General features: G+C 45.9%; 1 protein-coding gene across 6 annotated transcripts in view; it reads left to right on the forward strand.

Annotated features, from left to right (window-relative positions):
• WDR7 (WD repeat domain 7) overlaps nucleotides 1–16,329 on the forward strand; it is a 250,905-nt gene extending 234,576 nt beyond the window's left edge. For all 6 annotated transcript variants that reach the window (XM_077346857.1, XM_077346856.1, XM_077346858.1 and 3 more), the window contains 2 exons: nucleotides 8,722–8,826; nucleotides 15,527–16,329. In XM_077346857.1, the coding sequence (XP_077202972.1) occupies nucleotides 8,722–8,826; nucleotides 15,527–15,730 (309 nt within the window). In that variant the 3' untranslated portion in view covers nucleotides 15,731–16,329. The remainder of the gene's footprint in view (nucleotides 1–8,721; nucleotides 8,827–15,526) is intronic.
• Nucleotides 16,330–21,148: the final 4,819 nt, after the last annotated feature.

Genomic DNA, 21,148 nt, shown 5'->3' on the forward strand with positions numbered 1-21,148 from the left:
AAAACTGCTAAAATTATCGTAAATAGAGATAACATATAGGAAATTATTCTGATCAATCACAGGTCTCTGAATCATTAGATGTGAGACATCGTACGCCAAATGTTCATGGCTGCTGCACAGAACCTGGCAACACTATACATTGTACAGTCTGCTGCCTCTAAACAGGGAGGAGATTCATTTAGATCAGGGATAGTCAACCTGTGGTCCTCCAGATGTCCATGGACTACAATTCCCATGAGCCCCTGCCAGCGTTTGCTGGCAGGGGCTCATGGGAATTGTAATCCATGGACATCTGGAGGACCACAGGTTGACTACCCCTGATTTAGATAGTACAACTAAGAGCTATGGATCGAAAAAGTCATCATCTGGTTTCTTCTCAAGCTACCCAGACTAATGGGGATCATTACATTTTGCGGCAGCCAATTTTTATTCTCTTGATGCCAAACCAGGGTTTGTTGTTGCATATGAGCCAAACTTAGGTTTGCCACTTTCAAATAACAGCCCACATGAAAAAGGTAACTTGCTGCTCTTCTCATGTTGAGTTGCACAGGTGGCCTCCAATGCAGAAGTTAGAAACCTCTGTAGTCTTTCTACTGTGAAGTCATTCATAGAGCAGTTATCTCATTTTTGTCCCCCCATGTTTCTATACCGGTCTTTCTCGAGCAGGGTTTCGTGAAACTCTGGGGTTTCCCGAATGGGTGGGAGTTAATTAATCAATTATATATATAAATTGTTAAACATTTATCAGGTGATATGACCATATATAGAGCCTCTTGTGGCGCAGAGTGGTAAGGCAGCAGACATGCAGTCTGAATCTCTGCCCATGAGACTGGGAGTTCAATCCCAGCAGCCGGCTCAAGGTTGACTCAGCCTTCCATCCTTCTGAGGTCGGTAAAATGAGTACCCAGCTTGCTGGGGGGGTAAACGGTAATGACTGGGGAAGGCACTGGCAAACCACCCCGTATTGAGTCTGCCATGAAAATGCTAGAGGGCGTCACCCCACGGGTCAGACATGACTCGGTGCTTGCACAGGGGATACCTTTACCTTTACCTTTTATGACCATATATGAACATAGGGACCCACCAACTCCTCCCAAAATGGCCAATGGTGGATCTGGAGGGGGTGGGAAGGGGAGGGGCCCCAAGTGGGCGTGAACACAGCCGTGCTTCCCAACCGTATTCTGCACCATCACTTTTCTTCAGCCTGGAGAAAGGAGGTTGAGAGGGGACATGATAGCCCTCTTTAAGTACTTGAAAGGTTGTCATTTGGAGGAGGGCAGGATGCTGTTTCCATTGCTTTAGGATGCTTTGGGCTGGTCCTGCATTGAGCAGGGGGTTGGACTCGATGGCCTGTATGGCCCCTTCCAACTCTAGTATTCTGTGATTCACTGCTGGTGTTCCTCGAAGGCTGAAGAATGTTTCAAGGGTTTCTCAACAGTAAAAAAGTTGAGAAGGGCTCTTCTATACCAACTGAAATCTGCTCTCAGCATTAACAAAATAAAGGCTGTACAACTCCCCACAAATATTCACTGAGAGGGATTTGTCATTGTGAGCAGCCACTGAGTATCTCCCTCCATTGGGCTTTTATCTCAGAACCTCCTGTGCCCTTCGCCGGCTGAAAACCTCAGCAAACAGAAATGCATTTGGTCCAGCCCGCAAGGATACATGCACTTCCTTGCTCATTTGATGCATAAATAAGAGTGAGCCCCTGCAAAGTGCAAACTAAATCATGGGCCAAGGAGAGGGAAATCTGTTTTTAAAGGATTAGCATCTGCAAGGGAAAGCACATAAATTAAAGCATCAAAGCGATTTGGCTCCCTTAAGGATTGCAGTTATTGGGATAAATTGTCAGTGGCCAAGAGTGCAACAAGTTTGCTAGCCATATTGATTTTCACCTTTGAATCGCCCAAACATTTTTCACTGGCAAATATTAATTGCTTGTTAAGTGCTAAGGAATTTGATGGCTGCAGTATTGAATCCCATAATTAATCGGCCTTTTAAGTTTCCCTTATCATTAAGCCGCTGAGATTACATAAGCCACTGCCGTTGGCTGGAGCCAACCTATCTTCGACATGATGTACAGAAGGCAAATATCACAATAGATTATTCATGCGAGCTTTGTGGTAAGTGCAGTACATCTTAGTTTCAACTGTAGTTCAGCTGTCTCCCTCTGATTATCAGTTCTCGGGATGGTGCTCGAAAAGCAAGATTTCTGTTTATCGATTAGGGAGACTTTTGTAAACAAGGCCCTTGAAATGTCAGGGACCCGTTTGGAGCATATTCCCAAACGGTCTTCTGTACAGAAAGTTTTATTTGGAGTCAATAGATGTACTTGGCCTACCGTTCTCGAAACAGGAGACGAAGCTCCATAAGACAAAACTCTTCTTGTAAAATCTGGCCATGGGAACCGGGCAGGAATCATAGACAAAATTCAAGGAAACACCTGTGTAAAAAGCAGCCAATAATATATTCAGTGTTCTCTGCAATGGTAATAAGAATGTAAGTACTCAAAAGTCTTGCAAGTTGGCCAACCGACTTCTGGATTTTATTTGCGTTATAGAATCATAGAATCATAGAGCTGGAAGGGGCCATACAGGCCATCTAGTCCAACCCCCTGCTCAACGCAGGATCAGCCCAAAGCATCCTAAAGCATCCAAGAAAAGTGTGTATCCAACCTTTGCTTGAAGACTGCCAGTGAGGCAGGTTTCAAAAAGGTTTCCTCAGTGGCGAAGACAGTAAACAAAGTTTCTTATTTTGTGAGAATGGTCATTGGGAATCCTCATTGGGAATTCTCATAATTCATTGAGAATCCTCATAAACCTCTTAAGGTTTTTTCTGGGACTTTTCGGTGGTCTCCTACTACACAGAAATTTTTACTTGGTAAGATAAACCTTCTCCATCTCAGGATCCAGCCTTCCAAGGGACTATCTATCTATCCTATCTATCTATCTATCTATCTATCTATCTATCTATCTATCTATCTATCTATCTTTATTCATATTTATATACCGCCCTTCCCAGAGGCTCATGGCAGTTTACAGGAAACAGGAAAAAGATACAGATAACATAAGATAAGATACAGATACAGATTACAGTCTTTCTCAACTTAATGGCTCTGAAAGGGTTTCCCAAATGGGTGGGTGGGGGTCAATTAATTTTTTATTTATTTTTAAAATGTGTTAAACATTTATCAGGTGATATGACCATATATGACCGACCTACCCCTTCCCAAAAGGCCAATGATGGGCCTCTATGCTTCCTATTTGTATTCTGCCCAATAGTGTCACTTTCTCAAAGCCTGAAGAACATTCATCTGTCTGGGGCAGCAGAAAAGAGCGAGATCGGTGTGGTGAGACAAGAGATAGAACTGAATTGAATTTTATGGTTGGGGGTCACCACAACATGAGGAACAGTATTGAAGGCTTGTGGCATTAGAAGGTTGAGAACCACTGGCTTGTGGCAAGCCCACAGAGCTCCCAAGGCAAGAGAGAAACAGAGAGGGTTTTGCCATGGCCTGCCTCTGGGTAGCCACCCTGGATTTCCTTGGTGGTCTCGTATCCAAATAGTTGGCTTATCTCACTAGATGACTTGTTTGTTGGTTTATAATTTGATTTCTAGACTGCTGCTCCCAGCAAACTGGCTTGCGGCGGTTTACAAATTATATATTTGTTGTTGTTATGTGCGAAGTCGTGTCCGACCCATCGCGACCCCATGGACAATGATCCTCCAGGCCTTCCTGTCCTCTACTATTTCCCAGAGTCCAGTTAAGTTTGCACCTACTGCTTCAGTGACTCCATCCAGCCACCTCATTCTCTGTCGCCCCCTTCTTCTTTTGCCCTCAATCGCTCCCAGCATTAGGCTCTTCTCCAGGGAGTCCTTCCTTCTCATGAGGTAGCCAAAGTATTTGAGTTTCATCTTCAGGATCTGGCCTTCTAAAGAGCAGTCAGGGTTGATCTCCTCTAGGACTGACCGGTTTGTTCGCCTTGCAGTCCAAGGGACTCACAAGAGTCTTCTCCAGCACCAGAGTTCAAAAGCCTCAATTCTTTGACGCTCGGCCTTCCTTATGGTCCAACTTTCGCAGCCATACATTGCAACTGGGAATAGCAAAGCCTTGACTAAACGCACTTTTGTTGGCAGGGTGATGTCTCTGCTTTTTAGGATGCTGTCTAGATTTGCCATAGCTTTCCTCCCCAGGAGCAAGCGTCTTTTAATTTCTTTGCTGCAGTCCCCATCTGCAGTGATCTTGGAGCCCAGGAAAATAAAATCTGTCACTATCTCCATTTCTTCCCCATCTATTTGCCAGTTATTGAGAGGGCCGGATGCCATGATCTTTGTTTTCTTGATGTTGAGTTTCAAGCCAACTTTTGCACTCTCTATTATATATAAAACATCTTAACCCCGCCCGCGGCGCACTAAATAAAGCCGTAAGGGCTTAGGGGGAGGAGTTAGGGCGGGCTCTGTCCGGGATGAGGAAGGGTGCCGATTGGCCCCTTCCTCTGCATAGACCATCGACGGGGCCAATCGGCAGGCGCGAAGCATTCCCAAAATCCCCACATCTTGCCCCAATAAAATACACCTAACTATGAATTACAGTGAAACAAGATGGGGGTATGACTAAAAGATCTTCCCAGCCTTCAGCACAGTTGACTTGATGGGCTGGAGTACCTAGGAGTATGGATGACAACAGGGTGGTTGTATATGGTCTAATACCTCAACCAAATGCCTGGTGGAAGACCTCCATTTGCAGGCCCTGTGGAACCTCGAGAGCTCTGACAGAGCCCGCAGCTCTTCAGGGAGCTCATTCCACCAGGTAGGGCCCTGGACTGAAAAGACCCTGGCCCTGGTCGAGGCCAGGCACACTTCCCAAGCCCCCGGAGCGAATTGCCCTCCGGGGAGCATAAGGAAGTAAGTGGTCTTGCAGGTAAATAGGACCGAAGCCGCATATAGCCTTAAAGGTCTGAACCAAAACCTTGAACTTGATCTGGAAACAGACTGGTAGCCAATGCAGTTGTCTCAGCAGAGGCTGGACATGGGTCCTCCAGGATGATCTGGTGAGGCTCCTGGCAGCTGCATTCTGTACCAGCTGTAACTTCCCGGATCAAAGCCAAGGGTAGGCCCGTGTAGAGCGAATTACAGAAGTCTAACTTGGAAGTGATGGTTGCATGGATCACTGTAGCCAGATGTTCTGATGAGTTCCAGCTTGCCTACACCATCTAGGTTAAGACAAGGAGAAGAGGGGTTCGATCCCCTTTTAATTGTGTGTGAGAAGAAGAAAAAGAAGAGCTGGGGTGGGGGGGTTGTACTACCCCATTTACTACCCCATTTGCTCAGGTTCTTGGTCCCTTTGAGTTTGCATTTTATCATTTTCACAAGAGTACACATCTGGCCATTTCCTGGGCATGGCACAGCACCTGAGAGGCCCCCATATGAAGTCAGATGTTCCTGTCCAAGAGCTAGACCTCAAAGCCTTGCTTGAGATGCCATCCCAGTTCTCAGTCTTGGCCGGCTTCACCCAGATGGCTTTAAGGACTGTTGGTACTATAGGTATGATACATATTGAATTATCGTCATAAATCCCTTGCTGTCTGTTGCCTGCTTGCCTTTTCAGAATGGGCGTAGTGAGAATAAGCAGCAGAGCATCCCATGTACACACGAGTAATTGAGCCACGACTCTCGAAAGCTCCTCCCCTAGAATCATAGAATCATAGAATTTAGTTGGAAGGGGTCTTCTGGGTCATCTAGTCCAACCCCCTGCACCATGCAGGACACTCACATCCCAATCGCTAATCCACTGTCACCTGCCACCCCCTTGAGCCTTTACAGTATCAGCCTCTCCGTCAGATGGCTATCTGTTTAAAAATCTCCAAAGATGGAGAACCCACCACCTCCCGAGGAAGCCTGTTCCACTGAGGAACCGCTCTGACTGTCAGGAACTTCTCCCAGAGGTTTAGATGGAATTTCTTTTGAATTAATTTCATCCCATTCATTCTGGTCCATCCCTCTGGGGCAAGAGAGAACAACTCTGCTCCATCCTCAATATGGCAGCTTTTTAAATACTTGAAGATGGTGATCAGATCCCCTCTCAGTCGTCTCCTCTCCAGGCTAAACAGACCAAGCTCCCCCAACCTTTCTTCATACGTCTTGGTCTCCAAACCCCTCACCATCTTTGTTGCCCTCCTCTGGACACACTCCAGACACGCCCTTGCCACAAATGTTCTCAGTCTGTAAGGTGCTCCTGGACTCTTGCCCTTTTCTGCGGCCTCAGGCAAACTGACACAGCCCCCCATCAGGATCTGTTTTCCTGAAGCAGTTACGATTCACTGCGATCTTTTTGTTTTGAATCCGCCTTTGCATACGTTCTCCTTCTCATGCGCTAACTTCTTTAATTGCAGCGAGATAACTGTAGGCATCGGCCGGGGCTTAACAGAGCAGTCGCCGTAGGAGCATAACTAGGTCTTTGAAGCGCACAGTCTGTTAAAAGCCCTGCATGGATATTCGCTCCACAGCCCGTTGACCCGTGCAGCTGAAAGGTCAGCCGGCAGCGTAGCTCAAAGGACCCTCTGTGCATCAAGGGAAGTCGGGGTCGTGCATACATTGCTTGTCCCGATGTCTTAGCTGGAATCTTCCCCGTGCCCTGCTAAAATACCTCTGCGTTGCTGAGCCTGTGAAGGAAGGAGGGAACATTTAGCAGTGCGTGCCACAATTCCTTATAAGAGGAGGAAAACCCTGGTCCTAGCAGTGTGTGTGTTGTTGTGGAGATAGAGACTTTGTGGTTGTGTTGTTTCATTTCTCTGTATTGGGCTAATATTCTGGAAAATGCTCATTAATGAGAAGATTTTTTTTATTTTTCTTTCACATTGTCGGCAACATGGAGCTCTTCCGCCAGGTCTGTGGTTGAGGCTGGGTGGCGAATTCCATCTGTGCCCTCTTCCTTCCTCCTCCCTCCTCCCCCTCAGATATTGGGATTATGTTGAGCTGGGCAGGGTTTTTGGCTGCCGTATCTCAATGGTTTTTATATGTAACTTGTTTAATGCTTTTATGTCTGTTTTAATGGAATTTTATCAGGGTTATTGGGGTTTTAATGGGATTTTATCGGACGATTGTGACCCGCCATGAGCCTTCGGGGAGTTGTAGGCTATAAATTGGACGGAGGGAGGGAGGGAGGGAGGGAGGGAGGGAGGGAGGGATGGGTGGATGGATGTAGATAGATAGATAGATAGATAGATAGATAGATAGATAGATAGATAGATAGATAGATAGATAGATAGATAGATAGATAGATAGATAGATAGATAGATAGATAGATAGATAGATAGATAGATAGATAGATAGATAGACCTAACAACACCTAACAACAACAACAACAAATGCCCCCTTTGGCCCAGCTGGTCCGGACCTTTGGACTGGGTTGTCATCTGTATGCTGACGACACCCAGCTCTTTTGTTGGACAGCCGCCCCGACTCACCCACAAATACATTTGCCAGATTTTTGGAAGCAGTGGCTATCTGGCTCAAGCAAAGCTGGCTGAAACTCAGCTCCTCCGAGACAGAGGTCCTGTGGTTCGATAGGAATGGGCCAGATCAAGAAATGTGCTTACCCTCCCTGGACGGCATACAATTGAATCACATACTATGGGTGATTCTGGATGCTTCCCATTCCATGGAGGCCCAGGTCACTAGAGTAGCCTAGCTGGAATTCTTCCATCTCCGCCAGGCAAGACTACTAGTGCCCTATCTGTCCTAGAAGCAACTAGCGACATTGATCGATGCAACAATCACATCCAGGCTAGAGTTCTGTAACTCACTGAACATGGGCCTGCCCTTGTCCTTGACCCGGAAATTACAGCTAGTGCAAAATGAGGCTGCTAGGGTTCTCACCAGGACACCTTGGAGGAGCCATATGTTGCCAGTGCTGAGGCAGCTGCATTGGCTACAAGTTAAATTCCCAATCAAGTTCAAGGTTTTAAGCTTTAAGGCCATCCACGGTCAGGCCCAGTATACTTGAGGGACTGCCTAATTCCCTATGCCCCACACAGGGCCTTGCATTCTGCTGCTGCTAATAGGCTGGTTATCCCTGGTCCATGGGATGTTCACCTGGCCTCAACCAGGGCCTGAATTCAAACTGTGTTCTGTTTTTATAACACCAGTTCTATCTTAGCAATGCATTGTGATAATCTGTAATGATGGATCCAATTATGTTCTCTCCCATTTTGTAATCTGTTTTTAGCTTGCATTTGAAAAAAGGAAACTGTTTCCAGATGACATGCTTGTCTATCCTATTGTTGTTGCTGTTCTCAGAAAGTCTTGGCAGGTTTTGTTGATTTGTTATAGTGATATATGCAACTGTTGATGGCCAGAGCATGTCTAGATATTTTGGTTTTTTTTGGCATTATCAATTAACCATGACATTTCCTGGAAATTATTCAGCTTGAATGAACCTTGGGCTCTGGTTAAGTTTGGCCTTGACTGCATCTTCATTACACCCTGAAGCCACTTCGGTTGAGAAACCTTTGATCTGCATAGTGTATCTGTCCTTGTTCCCCTTGGTCCAGCCAGTTCCATGAGAAGCAAGCTTCTGCAGAAGTTGCACAATTGCACTAGCCTTCCACAGATGTTCTTCCGCACATTCGTACCCTCCTTTAATACACACGTGTTGCTGTGTGCCTGTATGATGCTAGCTTGGTGGGTTTTTTTATATCACTGTCTCTTATTCTTGCCTAGACCATCCATGGCCACCAGGGGCCCATCACAGCGGTGGCATTTGCTCCTGATGGACGGTATCTTGCCACTTACTCAAACAAAGACAGCCACATCTCCTTTTGGCAGGTAAGCTAATGCGTTTCAAAAGCAGCAGGTCATGTTTATTTATTTTGCTCAGTCCTGCTTTTTAAATGCTTCTCTCCGTGTCAGTGTAATAATACGTGCTCTAAATAGAGCAACGGTATTTACTCAGGAGCAAGCCTAGTTTTGCATCAGCTGTGAACATAAGAACTGCATGCCGATAAAGATATTCTGAGCTGATCTGGAGATAAGAACGTAAGAGAAGCCATGCTGGATCAGGCCAATGGCCCACCCAGTCCAACACTCTGTGTCACGCAGTAGCCAAAACTCAGATGGCATCAGGAGGACCACCTGTAGCTATAAGCTGATCCCCAGGAACCAGAGGCTAGTACATTCAGAAGTCTTGCTACCCCTCTAGTGGCTTGGATCCAGTGATGCATGACTAAAAGGAACATGTACTTTGTGCAAGAGCCTCTTGTGGCGCAGAGTGGTAAGGCAGCAGACATGCAGTCTGAAATCTCTGCCCATGAGGCTGGGAGTTCAATCCCAGCAGCCAGCTCAAGGTTGACTCAGCCTTCCATCTTTCCGAGGTCGGTAAAATGAGTACCCAGCTTGCTGGGGGGGGGGGGGGTAATGACTGGGGAAGGGAATGGCAAACCACCCTGTATTGAGTCTGCCAAGAAAACGCTGGAGGGCATCACCCCAAGGGTGCTTGCATAGGGGATATCTTTACCTTTTTACTTTGTGCAAAGCCCTGGCCTGAATGGCCCAGGTCTCATCAGCTCTCAGAAGCTAAGCAGGGTTGGCCTTGGGTAGTGGCCTTGGGTAATTCCAGTGCTACTAGGCAGAGAGAGACAAGGGCAGATGACCTCTGAATGTCTCTTACATTGAAAACCCAATGGGTCTCCATACATCGGTCACGTCAGTAGCATCTTGATGGCAATTTACATACACTGATGTCCAAAGTGCCATGAGAGTTAGCATTTGTTAGAAGTGTAGATGCAGGGCCCATGGCTAGGTTTATTGCTTGAGCTGTTTCCTTTCGTTTTCTCACCTACCCCTCCCATCTCCAGAATGCAGTCCCTTGGCCTTGGGTACTGGGTTATCTGGCCTTTTGAAGATTTCCCACATTTTGCAGGTTCTCACGGGAGCTGGTTATGCCTTAGTTCCAACAAGGTATTGTTGGGTTAACTTGCTTGCTTTCAGTAAATTGTCTTTTGCACCAAGTCAAAGATTTGTGTTTTTGAACAATCTGAAGAAACCTCACTATTTCTCTCTCTCTTATAGAAACACTCACACAATTCGTGGGCTAGTAGTGGTGGGCTAGTAGTCAGATTCAGTATAAGGCAGCTTCTTGAGTTTATGGACATGGGTGGGACCAGCTTCCCATACGGATGTGTCCCAGTACGGCGTCAGGGTCACCCGCACACTAGGAGAGTAGAATGACTCAACAAAGTATCTCTGTTTACCTCTGAGAATAAGCAGGCAGAATCCATTGAGCCACGGAGTTCTCCAGTCCAGCTGCAGAGCAACTTACGGAAAAGGCAGGGGAAGTTCTACCGACCTTATTATAAGTGAGCGGTTAACTTCGGGTATGGAGTCCTTTCTGCTAGACAGCCGGTTCTTAACCACCACAGGGTTTCACCGTCACCTCAGACATGGCAGGAAAACAGCAGACATAGCGATCACACATTTACCTCCCTGGTTGCCTGCAACCAGATCATAGAATCATAGAGTTGGAAGGGGCCATGCAGGCCATCTAGTCCAACCCCCTGCTCAACGCAGGATCAGCCCTAAGCATCCTAAAGCAGATGTTTACCCTATTGTCTCTTTATCACCAGGTACAGACTATACGAGCCAAACATGAATCATGATCATGAAAGAGCTTTTTTGTAGTTTTGCAAAAAAATTAAAAATGGAGAAGGCACAACAGCTATGAAGAAGAAAAATTCATTTTTATACCCTGCTTTTCACGACTGATGTAGTCTCAAAGCGGCTTACAATTGCCTTCCTTTCCTCTCCCACAACAGATGCCCTGTGAGGGAGCGGCTGGGAGAGCTATCAGGGCTGTGACTGGCCCAAAATCACCTAACTGGCTGCATGTGGAGGAGCGGGGAATCAAACCTGCCTCACCAGATTAGAAGCCATGCCATCACTGGTGACCCTCCCAGTAGGTGGTAGCAGTGGTGGTGGTAGGGATCCCATCTGCATGTACCACCCACCACTACTGAAGAAGAAATATATGGGCAATGGAGGGGGCTCGTAAATGGGCAGAGGGGAGGACACACAGGCAGGTGACAATTTGATGTGGGCTGGAAGGGCGACACAAGGATGTCAGAGATGGCAGTAATCCGAGATGGTGGCATTCACCGCCTGGAGCCCAACAAGACCTGAAACTGGCCCCAGCTGCAGTGACCAGTGGGTTGTCCTGTCTCCCCGCTAGCTGAGTTGTTGATTTCTTTTGTGAATCAGGGCAAAAACATGATTTTATTTTTACAATCCTGCTACTGAACTCCAATCATTGAAGAAATCAGCTTCCTGTTTTTGTTGGTTGAGACACCTGTTCCTCGTCGAGGAGGGCTCTAAAAATAAATACGTGAATGCATAGCCTTCCCATGGGACCGAATTCACTGCTAAGCTTGGGCAACAGGGGGTCCTCCCATACAATGCCCACAGAAGCGCAAAGGGTAGTGGATGATCGAAGTGCTCCTGTTAATTTCGGTGGAACTCGCGCAGCAGGTATTCCAGAACGATTACACCTCCTGTTCAGAATCACCCCCTCCACTTAGGCAGAATGCCTTTTGTGGACACGGAAGGCCCCTCTGCTGGAAGAATTATCGTTTCCTCGGATTCCGTATTCCTGTAACCATCAGCGAACGGTGTATATCTTTTAATCCACCGCGAATTTCCGCATGTCATTCGGGCGATAGCCGTACGTGCCGTTAAGCGTATTGAATTATTATCCATCATCATATAGCGTGCGATTTCTGAAGCAGTGAATAAGGACTGCAAAAAAAATAAATAACCTTCTTCCATCACTTGCATATATTTAGCCGAGTTACCTAGGAAGATCTAGGGAAGCAATCAGACGTATTGATTGAGATGTTTTACATGATCGTCTAAGAGTGCAGGGGACGGCGGGTGCGATCTCTCTCCCCGAGCACGTGCTCGAACAAATAAACGGTCACGCTAAAGTCTACTGTATTTAAATCCTCCTCTCTTCCAGGTGTTTGCTATTAACATAAAGAGTTAAAATGAGCCTAGTTGGCGTGTTTTAAAATGTGACCCTCCCTTGCACTAGTGAGCCTCTCGCCCCCCACCCACCCCCACCCCACCCGCCTGTGTTCTATTCAGCACTACTATTAATGCAGGAAAATCAGCAACATTAGTCATCTTAAAAGGGTTATTACTCAAGATGATTTAAATTGTGAAAATGTCAGCGGGGCTTGCATTCTCCCTGCTATGGATGCTGTGATTTACACCCTCTGACACCATTCTGCTGCTGAGAAAGACCAGGGGGGGGGGAAGTAATGGTTTTCTCTGTTGCGCTGATCAGAATTCAGGACATGATATCGGCAGTTGCACATCTTAAAACGTCCGAGGATATGCCAAGGTTTCGCATGTCGAAGTCTCGGACGCAGCGCTCGGACCCTCATGCCCACCTGTTCTGGACGAACGTAGAGATGCTAATGCATTTAGTGGAAAAGAGGGGGGTGTCCAGAATTACAGGGGCATGTAAGCCAGCAAAGGTCTGTCGCTTTATTTCCTCCTTTTAAAGCTCATAACACATCCAGCAAAGTGATATAAATTGACCGGTCGCCTAGAGAATTGGAAGCTCCAATATTTAAAAGGTTTGTTCCCTTGATAGTTTGCTTGGAGAAATGGCAGAACTATAGAAAGCTACTGCCTGTTGTTGCTTTCCTTTTTTTTTACTTTTCGAAATGCACTCTATCGATGACACCTGTTCTAGTATTTCGGAGCATCAGTGACTAAAGTAGATGATTTCTGCTGTAATCTTGTACGGCCGGGGCAGCTTAATACCCGCATTCTAGCTCATAGAAAAGACAGTCTCGGCAAAAGTCACAAATTAGTGACTGGTTTGATTTGTTAAATTAAAACTGCAAGGGCCGGTAGGTTTGGGTTTTTTTTTTAATGAAAGATTCAAGGTATGCTTCCCAGAGGCACATGTTGGATTTTTGCACCCTGATTCATTGATTAGGTTGAGGAGCTCCAGTGACCACATAGGTCTTTTTTTGCCCACAAGGGTGTCCCTTTTCATTGGAAGATAGAGCTTGGCATACGGGTAGAAAGGCATACATAGAGCTAGATTTTTCATGGAAGTGTACGCGAAAGGCTGTTCTCACAGAACTATTTGGTTTCCATTGTCTCAGCATGATCTTAAGAGAATCACATATGGTAGACCAGGCTTTCTCAATCAGGGTTTCATGATACCCTGGGGTTTCTTGGTGGAACTAGAAAGGTTTCCCGAATGGATGGGAGTTAATTAATTTTGTATATATTTTTTAAATTTATTAAACATTTATTGGGTGATACGACCATATATAGACATGTTGATCCATCCACCCCTCCCAAAAGGGCCAAGGATGGGCATGAACACAGCAATGCTTCTCAACCATATTTTGTCTGATCGTCTCACTTCTTGGGCTTCTCAAAACCCAAAGAATGGTAGACCCTTGCTTTTTATCCCCATGCATATAAACAGGGTGGGCTTAACTAAAATGAGAAAATAGTGTTTTGCTTATGACTATCTAGACTGGGATTTCACATTAAGTAAAGCATATGCTGTATTCCTTGAGCAAGATTCTAGTAGCACCTGGAAGACCAACAAAGTTCCCATATTATGAGCTGTCTACAGTCAAAGTTCCCTTCGTCAGATACCATTCATTTCTGATGAAGATAGTGTTGCCTCTTGAAAGCTTTTTGGTCTTCAAGATGCTATGGGATTTGAATCTCGCTCTCCTACTCTCAAATTCACTGACCACCTTTAATACACGTTTTGCAACCGGGAACCAGGAAGTCCTTGAACTGACACCCTGGCCAATCAGGGAAGACCACTTTGCTTTGAGGCACAGCGAAGGAAGTTAATTCGCAACAAGCAGAAATCAGCACACTTACTGACGATTTTTCAAATATCAAGGGTTATATCCAATTCTGGATATCGCAGAGGAAAGGTAGAGTCACTCCGGATCAACCATGTATGTTGCAGAGGGAAAATATGTAGCACCCCAAATCAAAATGGAAATTGAATTCAGTGTATACGGGAGGGATATATTCGAACTCGGATTGGGTAAAAAGCGCCATACAGACTACAGGAATCATTACTTTTCCTGTAATGAAAGGTTTGGAAGAATTAAGTCAAGAGCTCTGGCAATATCCAGCCTTTGTTCAACCCACTGAACACTTCTACAAGGGGAAAAAGGAATCATATAACTGCCTATCCATCCCCCTCCTTCATCTCTAGTAGTCAAGGAGATGCAACCCAAGGGGAAGCAAGGCTACCATGCTGGACCCACTGATAAAGAAGGAAGGAAACTAGACAATTTAGGCAGAAAGCTATCTTCTTCTGCGTCACTGGGATTTAAGGTAGCCAGATATCCAACAATAATGGTAGGATGTGCCTTTGGGTATGTTTGGTCCAAATTTTTGTCAGAGGACAAGAGAGTAAGAGGATAAGCTGTTCCAGTTAGAAGCGGATGACAGATTTGCACTAGCAAACACTCTCCGTTCCACGGCTAATTTGATCGTATTGAGATGTCACTCCTAGCCTCATTCCGCGGCATTGCCATTCAAGCCCAATTGCAAGGTGGCTTACCATTTGAAGGTTCCACGCAGTTTTCCTCCAAGACAGATGAGACTTTATTGACTGTAAAGAAAAGCAAACAAACGGCTAAATCCTTGACATCACAGCAAGGACCGAGTTAGTTTCAACAGCTTCCCTTTCAGAGGGATAGCAGGTTCGGCGGCTCACAGAGAGCACAGTATCTTCAAGCAAAACCTTATCTACAGCAGGGAAGCTCCAGAAGGCAGGGTTATAGCCGTCCCAGGATGGCTCCTCCCCCTTCTTCCCAGAGAGACCATTTGCAGCACCAGAAATCTGGGTTCTATATAAAGGGTTTGCCTGGGCCCATCAAATTTGGAGAGAGGCTAGCTAAATTTGCTAACAGCTGGTGTCACATTGCTGCCAGCCCATTGGGTCCTGCAGATTGTTCAGGCTAGGATTCAATCCCTCACCATCTTGTTCAGTAGAACAGGGGTAGTCAACCTGTGGTCCTCCAGATGTTCATGGACTACAGTTCCCATGATGCCCTGCTAGCGTTTGCTGGTAGGGGCTCATGGGAATTGTATACCCATTCCTTGTATACCCAGGGAATTGCTAATCACCACTGTGAGATGGTAGGTGAATTTCCTCCAGGCCAGGCTGGATTCTGGAGATTTTCAGTGGATCACTTGGGCATGAAATTGGAGTCATTTTGGATAGGCAGGTAGATGTGAGTTACTGCCTTGTGCAGGGGGTTGGCCTAGATGACCCTGGAGGTCGCTTCCAACTCTACGATTCTATAATATTAATTAATTAATTAACCATGATGTGGTCAATGGGAAGTCTTGCTCCCTTGAAAATTTGTTGTGGTTTTCTCTATTCACATGACATTGCACTCCTCCAAAACCAGTCTTGGGTTCTTACTGTCAACTGACCCTTTCTCTTTTTCCCTGTTTCTCCCGGCAGATGAACACCTCTCTTTTGGGAAGCATCGGGATGCTGAATTCGGCCCCTCAGCTTCGTTGCGTCAAGACGTACCAAGTGCCCCCCGTCCAAACCGCCTCGCCGGGCACCCACAACGCCCTCAAGTTGGCCAGGCTCATCTGGACTTCGAACCGCAACGTTATCCTTATGGCTCACGATGGCAAAGAGCATCGGTTCGTGGTGTAGAGTTCAAGGGGGGGCAGAAGTCCTTTCTCTAAATACAGTTTTCTTCATAAAACTCCCTGGTAAATTTCTCTCCCTCGCTGCGACCTTAACCATTGTAAGGTTCCAAGCCGGTGACCATTAAAAAAAATCATCCAGCAGGATTGGCCCAGTGGCAGATTGTTCTGCTAGGCTCTCCGGAGCAATGTCCTGCTTGAAGCCATCTGCTAAACTGGAGGCCTACGTAAACCCTTGGCAGCCCGTGGCAATAACTCCAGCTTGTTAGAGGGGGGGTGTGCTGCGTATGTTTCAAATCAGAGATGCAAATCAGAGATGCAAAGGCAGGGGTAGTCAAACTGCGGCCCTCCAGATGTCCATGGACTACAATTCCCAGAAGCCCCTTCTAGCATTCGCTGGCAGGGGCTTCTGGGAATTGTGGTCCATGGACATCTGGAGGGCCGCAGTTTGACTACCCCTGTGCAAAGGTAAAAGGGAGGGCTTTCAGGAAGCAGTGACCTTATGAGTTGTGACTTCTCCTGGAAGGTCTTGAATTGGAATTTTCGTTCTTTAAAAAAAAAAAAAAAACCTCAAATCACAAGGCAGAAACTGGGCCAATACTTAATCACGTTAATAAAAGCTAAAATAGTCCACGAAAACTTAAATAAAAAAATAATAATAATCATGGCGCTATTTAAAACCTGGATGTTTACCAAAAATATTTTATGTTTACAATGATGTTCTTCCAGCCGCTGTTGGAGGACAACTTGCTTTGGGGTTTTAGGGCCACTCCCCGCATCCCTAGGGGTCCCACCACATGCACGGGCAGCTCTGCAGATGCAGCTCTTTGTTTTCTTGTCATACAGAGGAAAACCCATTCCACCCCATCTCCTCCTCTCCCCCCCCCCCCGGGTGCAGTGCCGCTCAAGTTTTCCCCCTGCATGTGCCAGTTCACAGCATTAAAAAGTTTGCACCTGTCCGGCTTGGAAGTTCACGAGAGAGCAGATAGGAAAGAGAATTTTTCTCCTTTTTTTGAGAATCAGCCTGTTTTTCATATGCCTTCCTAAGTGATTTGGGAATGTCGGTAGTCTTTCACGAATGAAGAAACCATTTTATGGCTTTTCAGAAAGGCGGCGGGGGGGGGAATACATCTTAGAACATGGAAGTTAACAAAGGAAAATCAGGAGAGAAAAGTTGTCTGGATGTCGATATTTTCTGAGAATGATACCGTAGTTGTACCCAAGGCTGTTCTTTCTTCCCCTATGCTGGCTTTGGCCACGACCCGTCACATTCCATGAGCCTGGCTTGGCGTTTCATTTTGTTTTCTCACTATGTGAAACTAATCATGAAGCTGCCCGTTTTCAACACGTTTATGGCATTAAAGAACAGGGATGTCAGTGCTTGGAAACATGTGGCAACACAAAGATGATCATTATGGCATGGGACATTTTTAAAAAGTTAACTAGAACCCCGCTTCAATATTTTTGTGCATTTTCTATGTGAAGATCCAGTTCTAACAGCCGACACTCACATATACCCCACCCCACCCCCATGTCTTGCATATTTATTTTTGTGTGAAGCTGACCTGAATTTTTGTTCACAGGGAAGGGGAAGAAAACTGTGTAGAAAATGTTTTATTTAAGCATTGGTGACTGGGTGGGTGCGCACACATGGGTGGGTGGGCCTGTGTGTTTTCAGTGTTTCTGGTGTGCATTCTCTTTGCCTTGGCAGACATGCAAAAAGAATGTTCCTAGGAAACACAGATATGTTTGACCAAAGTGGAGCTTGTAAAAAATTCCAGACTAGACTGAATGAATAAATAAAACGAAATGATGGGTTTTTATTGTAAAACACAATTCTTTTTCTGTAGTCCTCCCTGAAATGAATGAAAGTTGTTATAGGAATAGTGTCGATTCTTTCCCTTGCTTCAGTAGGCCGAACAACCGAGAGGTTCCCGGTAGTTTGCATAATATCGATTTGTTTGATATCCTGTACAATGTAACAAAGATTGCATGGGCCACAGTCAACTTATCTACTTCAGAGGTTAAAGGCCCCTAGGAATGTATATCCCATAATTGCTGTAAATTTGTATCCTTTTTAACTATGGCAAAGCTAAAAGTGTATATTTAGTTGTGGTATAAAAAAAAAAAATCAGTCACAGGAGGTAGGCTTTTTAAGTGGATTTGCAGCGTGCATTGTGTTTATCAAAAGTTGACTGCGGGATTTGGAAAGGCATGAAAACGCACGGGATGCGGACACTTTGCAGAATCAAACATAATGTTCTAGCGATGCGTTTGAGCTAAACTCTGTGCTTTCCCATCACCCCAGGGATTTTCCTAAGGCATATTTACCTCCATGAAAGAATTTTCTCTGTTCATTTGTTCCCGTGCTCACCGTGTGGGGCTCTGGTTCTTACACCGTGCCATATGTAATCAGGGAGGTAGTCCCATCTCTTCAGCGCGAAAGAATACACTCCAGTGCCGAAGGAAATTGGAAGGGCTTTCCTGAAGTTCCACGTAGGGCGACTGGACAGAAGTACACATTACAGTAAACACAGGGTAGCCCCTGAAAATGGCATCCCCCGTGTCAAGTTTTATCCCTCCCCCTTTATAACCTCTAATAAAACTTAGCTGTGCTCTGATGTCATAACGCGTTCTTCCCACCAGCGGGGCAGCCAATGGTCTTGGGCAGAGCCAAGGAAATGTATGACATTACGACTCAAGCAAGATTCACCACGTAGGAAAAGGGAGGAAAGGCAGACGCTGGGGATGCCATTTTAGCTAGTATCCTTTGTGTGCATTGTGAGATGTCGTTCCACTGTCCGCACGTACCAGAGATGGCACGTTGCATTGAATGTGCAGGAGCATCAGACGGGCTTGCGCTCAACTGGTGTTCGTTTCTACAGGCCTGTACATGCATCTTATTTTGTAAAAGCAACAACACACGGTAATCATGCTCGGTGAATGGCCACCATAACTTTTTTTTTTAAACACCCGCTTCAAGGTATGTTGCTAAATGCGAATTTGCAAAAAAACCTAACAAAACAAAACCCCAAACTGAACACACCTGCTTGCATTAGCGAAAAGTTACATTCTGGTCGTGCAGGATTTACACAAATGTTGTCTTCCACAGATGCCTGACACGTGACGTGTTGATGGCTATTTTTGTTAAAAAGAATTTTTTTTTTCAGGGCTTCTAACCCACTGAGAAAGGAAGCCTGGGGACAGGAGTCATTTAAAAAGGAGAATCAGTAATTACATGCTAGTGACTTCAAGACTTCAGAGCAGACGGAAACTGCACCATACTTTGTGGGTAGTTGCCCTCCAAGTCAGGGGTAGTCAACCCGTGGTCCTCCAGATGCTCATGGACTACAATTCCCATGAGCCCCTGCCAGCAAACGCTGGCAGGGGCTCATGGGAATTGTAGTCCATGAACATCTGGAGGACCACAGGTTGACTACCCCTGCTCCAAGTCATAGTGTCCCCAAACACTGCACTCGAGTGACTTTCTAAACCCTCGCTGCACCAGACTCCACCCCACAGCTTAGCTCTTTCAGCACTTGCGGCAAAATTCGTACTGTCATCCCGGTGTAAGCTTTTAGCGTCCTATTGATTTGTTTAGTACTGTATTTGGATTTTGTCCTTGTAAATGTAGAGACGTGCGTGGCTTCATTGGCAGTTTACAAGCAAAAGATGACACGATGAGACACCTGTATGAAAATGTTGCCACGGCTCAAGTCGCGGCCTTACGGTCCCTGATTAAAACGCCCGGCCTCGAGAAACTCTTTGACAATTCCACTTATTGGCTGCTGCATGTACCAAACGGCCCTTATATGTAGATAATGCGTGTGAAATAAAGTTCCGAATTGGATTGAAGATTGCCTTCCCCATGTTGCGATTTTCGTTGTTGGTTTTTTTATTGCCGTACACAGCAACACGGGGAGCGGCGCTTTTAGGGCTGAAGATGTCACAGTCAAACATACAGCTCCTCCTGAACACAGTCACCACACTCACTGCAGAATCATAGAATCATAAGAGTTGGAAGGAGCCATAGAGGCCATCTAGTCCAACCCCCTGCTCAATGCAGGATCAGCCCTAAGCATCCTAAAGCATCCGAGAAAAGTGTGTATCCAACCTTTGCTTGAAGACTGCTAGTGAGGGGGAGCTCACCACCTCCTTAGGCAGCCTATTCCACTGCTGAACTACTCTGACTGTGAAAAATTTTTTTCCTGATTTGACATGGCCATAAATGTTTTAACAAATTTTTAAAATAGATTTTAAAAATAGTTAATTCCCACTCGTTCAGGAAACCTTTCCAGGGGTCTTGAGAATGCCTGCCCCACATGGTCTGACCAGAACCCAAAAGCTGAAATTAAACCAAAAGAGTTTTCAGCTAAACATTAAGGAAAACTTCCTGACACTGAAAAGCAGTTCCTCGGTGGAACAGGCTTCCTCAGGAGCAGGTGGGCCCTCCTTCTGTGGAGGTGTTTAAGCAGAAGCCATCTGATAGCAATGCTGATTCTATGATTCACGGAACATGAGAGGAAGGGGAGGAAAGGATGAGCCAGGCTCAGCTCTTGTGAACTTTTCTTATGTGCCCAGGGGGATGCCAGTTGCCACTGTGGGATCAGAAAGGAATTTTCCCCAGGCCACATTGGCCCAGGGATCCTGGAGTTCTTCCTCTGGCCATAGAGCAGGAGGGGTCATGGAAGGAGTAGGGGTATGTGGAGGTAGTTGTGAATTCCCTGCAGGGCACAGGGGGCTGGACCAGATGACCCTTGGGACCCCTTCCAGCTCTTATGTTTCTATTTTTCTGTTTCCCTGTCATGAATAGAGACTAATTTCCCAAAGATCCAATGTGTTCATACATATAAAAGAATGAGAAGTTTCTGGGGGTCGGGTAAGTGAGGCACTGGGAGGGTGGTTCGTCAGTTCGGGGGCAATGCGAATCGACCACAGAACAAAAAAAACGTCGAACTTTTACATTCATAATAGCCTTCTCTATTGCATTAGAAAACAGCAGGTCTCTTTTGTGACCCAGCCTCTGGAGAAGCAACCAAATTATTCACCCAGATGTTGTGACAAGGGCAGATGTCTGCCGGGAGCAAAAAAAAAAAACATGTCTTTCCTTCATCCAGCGATTTGGTTCTGCATACCTGTGGTATCAATGGATTAATTATCCTGCAAAGACGTCATAGCGAACAATTGATTTGTCCTTTCTTTCCCCCTCCCCTTCGAAGTCTTTTCCTGTAAGAAGGCAGAACAGGGTGAATTAAGTTGGTCATTACATAACTGGATCTTTGGGGGGGGGGAGAGAAAGGGGATGGCCGTGAGGTAATCACAAAGGGTCCCTAATTGCATCACTTCCAGGCGCCTCTTGATTCTCGAGTTGCTCGCCTGTGTTCCAAGTAATTGATGGCTTAAATATTTTTCCTATAGGTAGAAT

The sequence above is a fragment of the Paroedura picta genome, chromosome 7 (genome assembly GCF_049243985.1).
Source record: "Paroedura picta isolate Pp20150507F chromosome 7, Ppicta_v3.0, whole genome shotgun sequence".
In the NCBI taxonomy this organism is placed as follows: Eukaryota; Metazoa; Chordata; class Lepidosauria; order Squamata; family Gekkonidae; genus Paroedura; species Paroedura picta.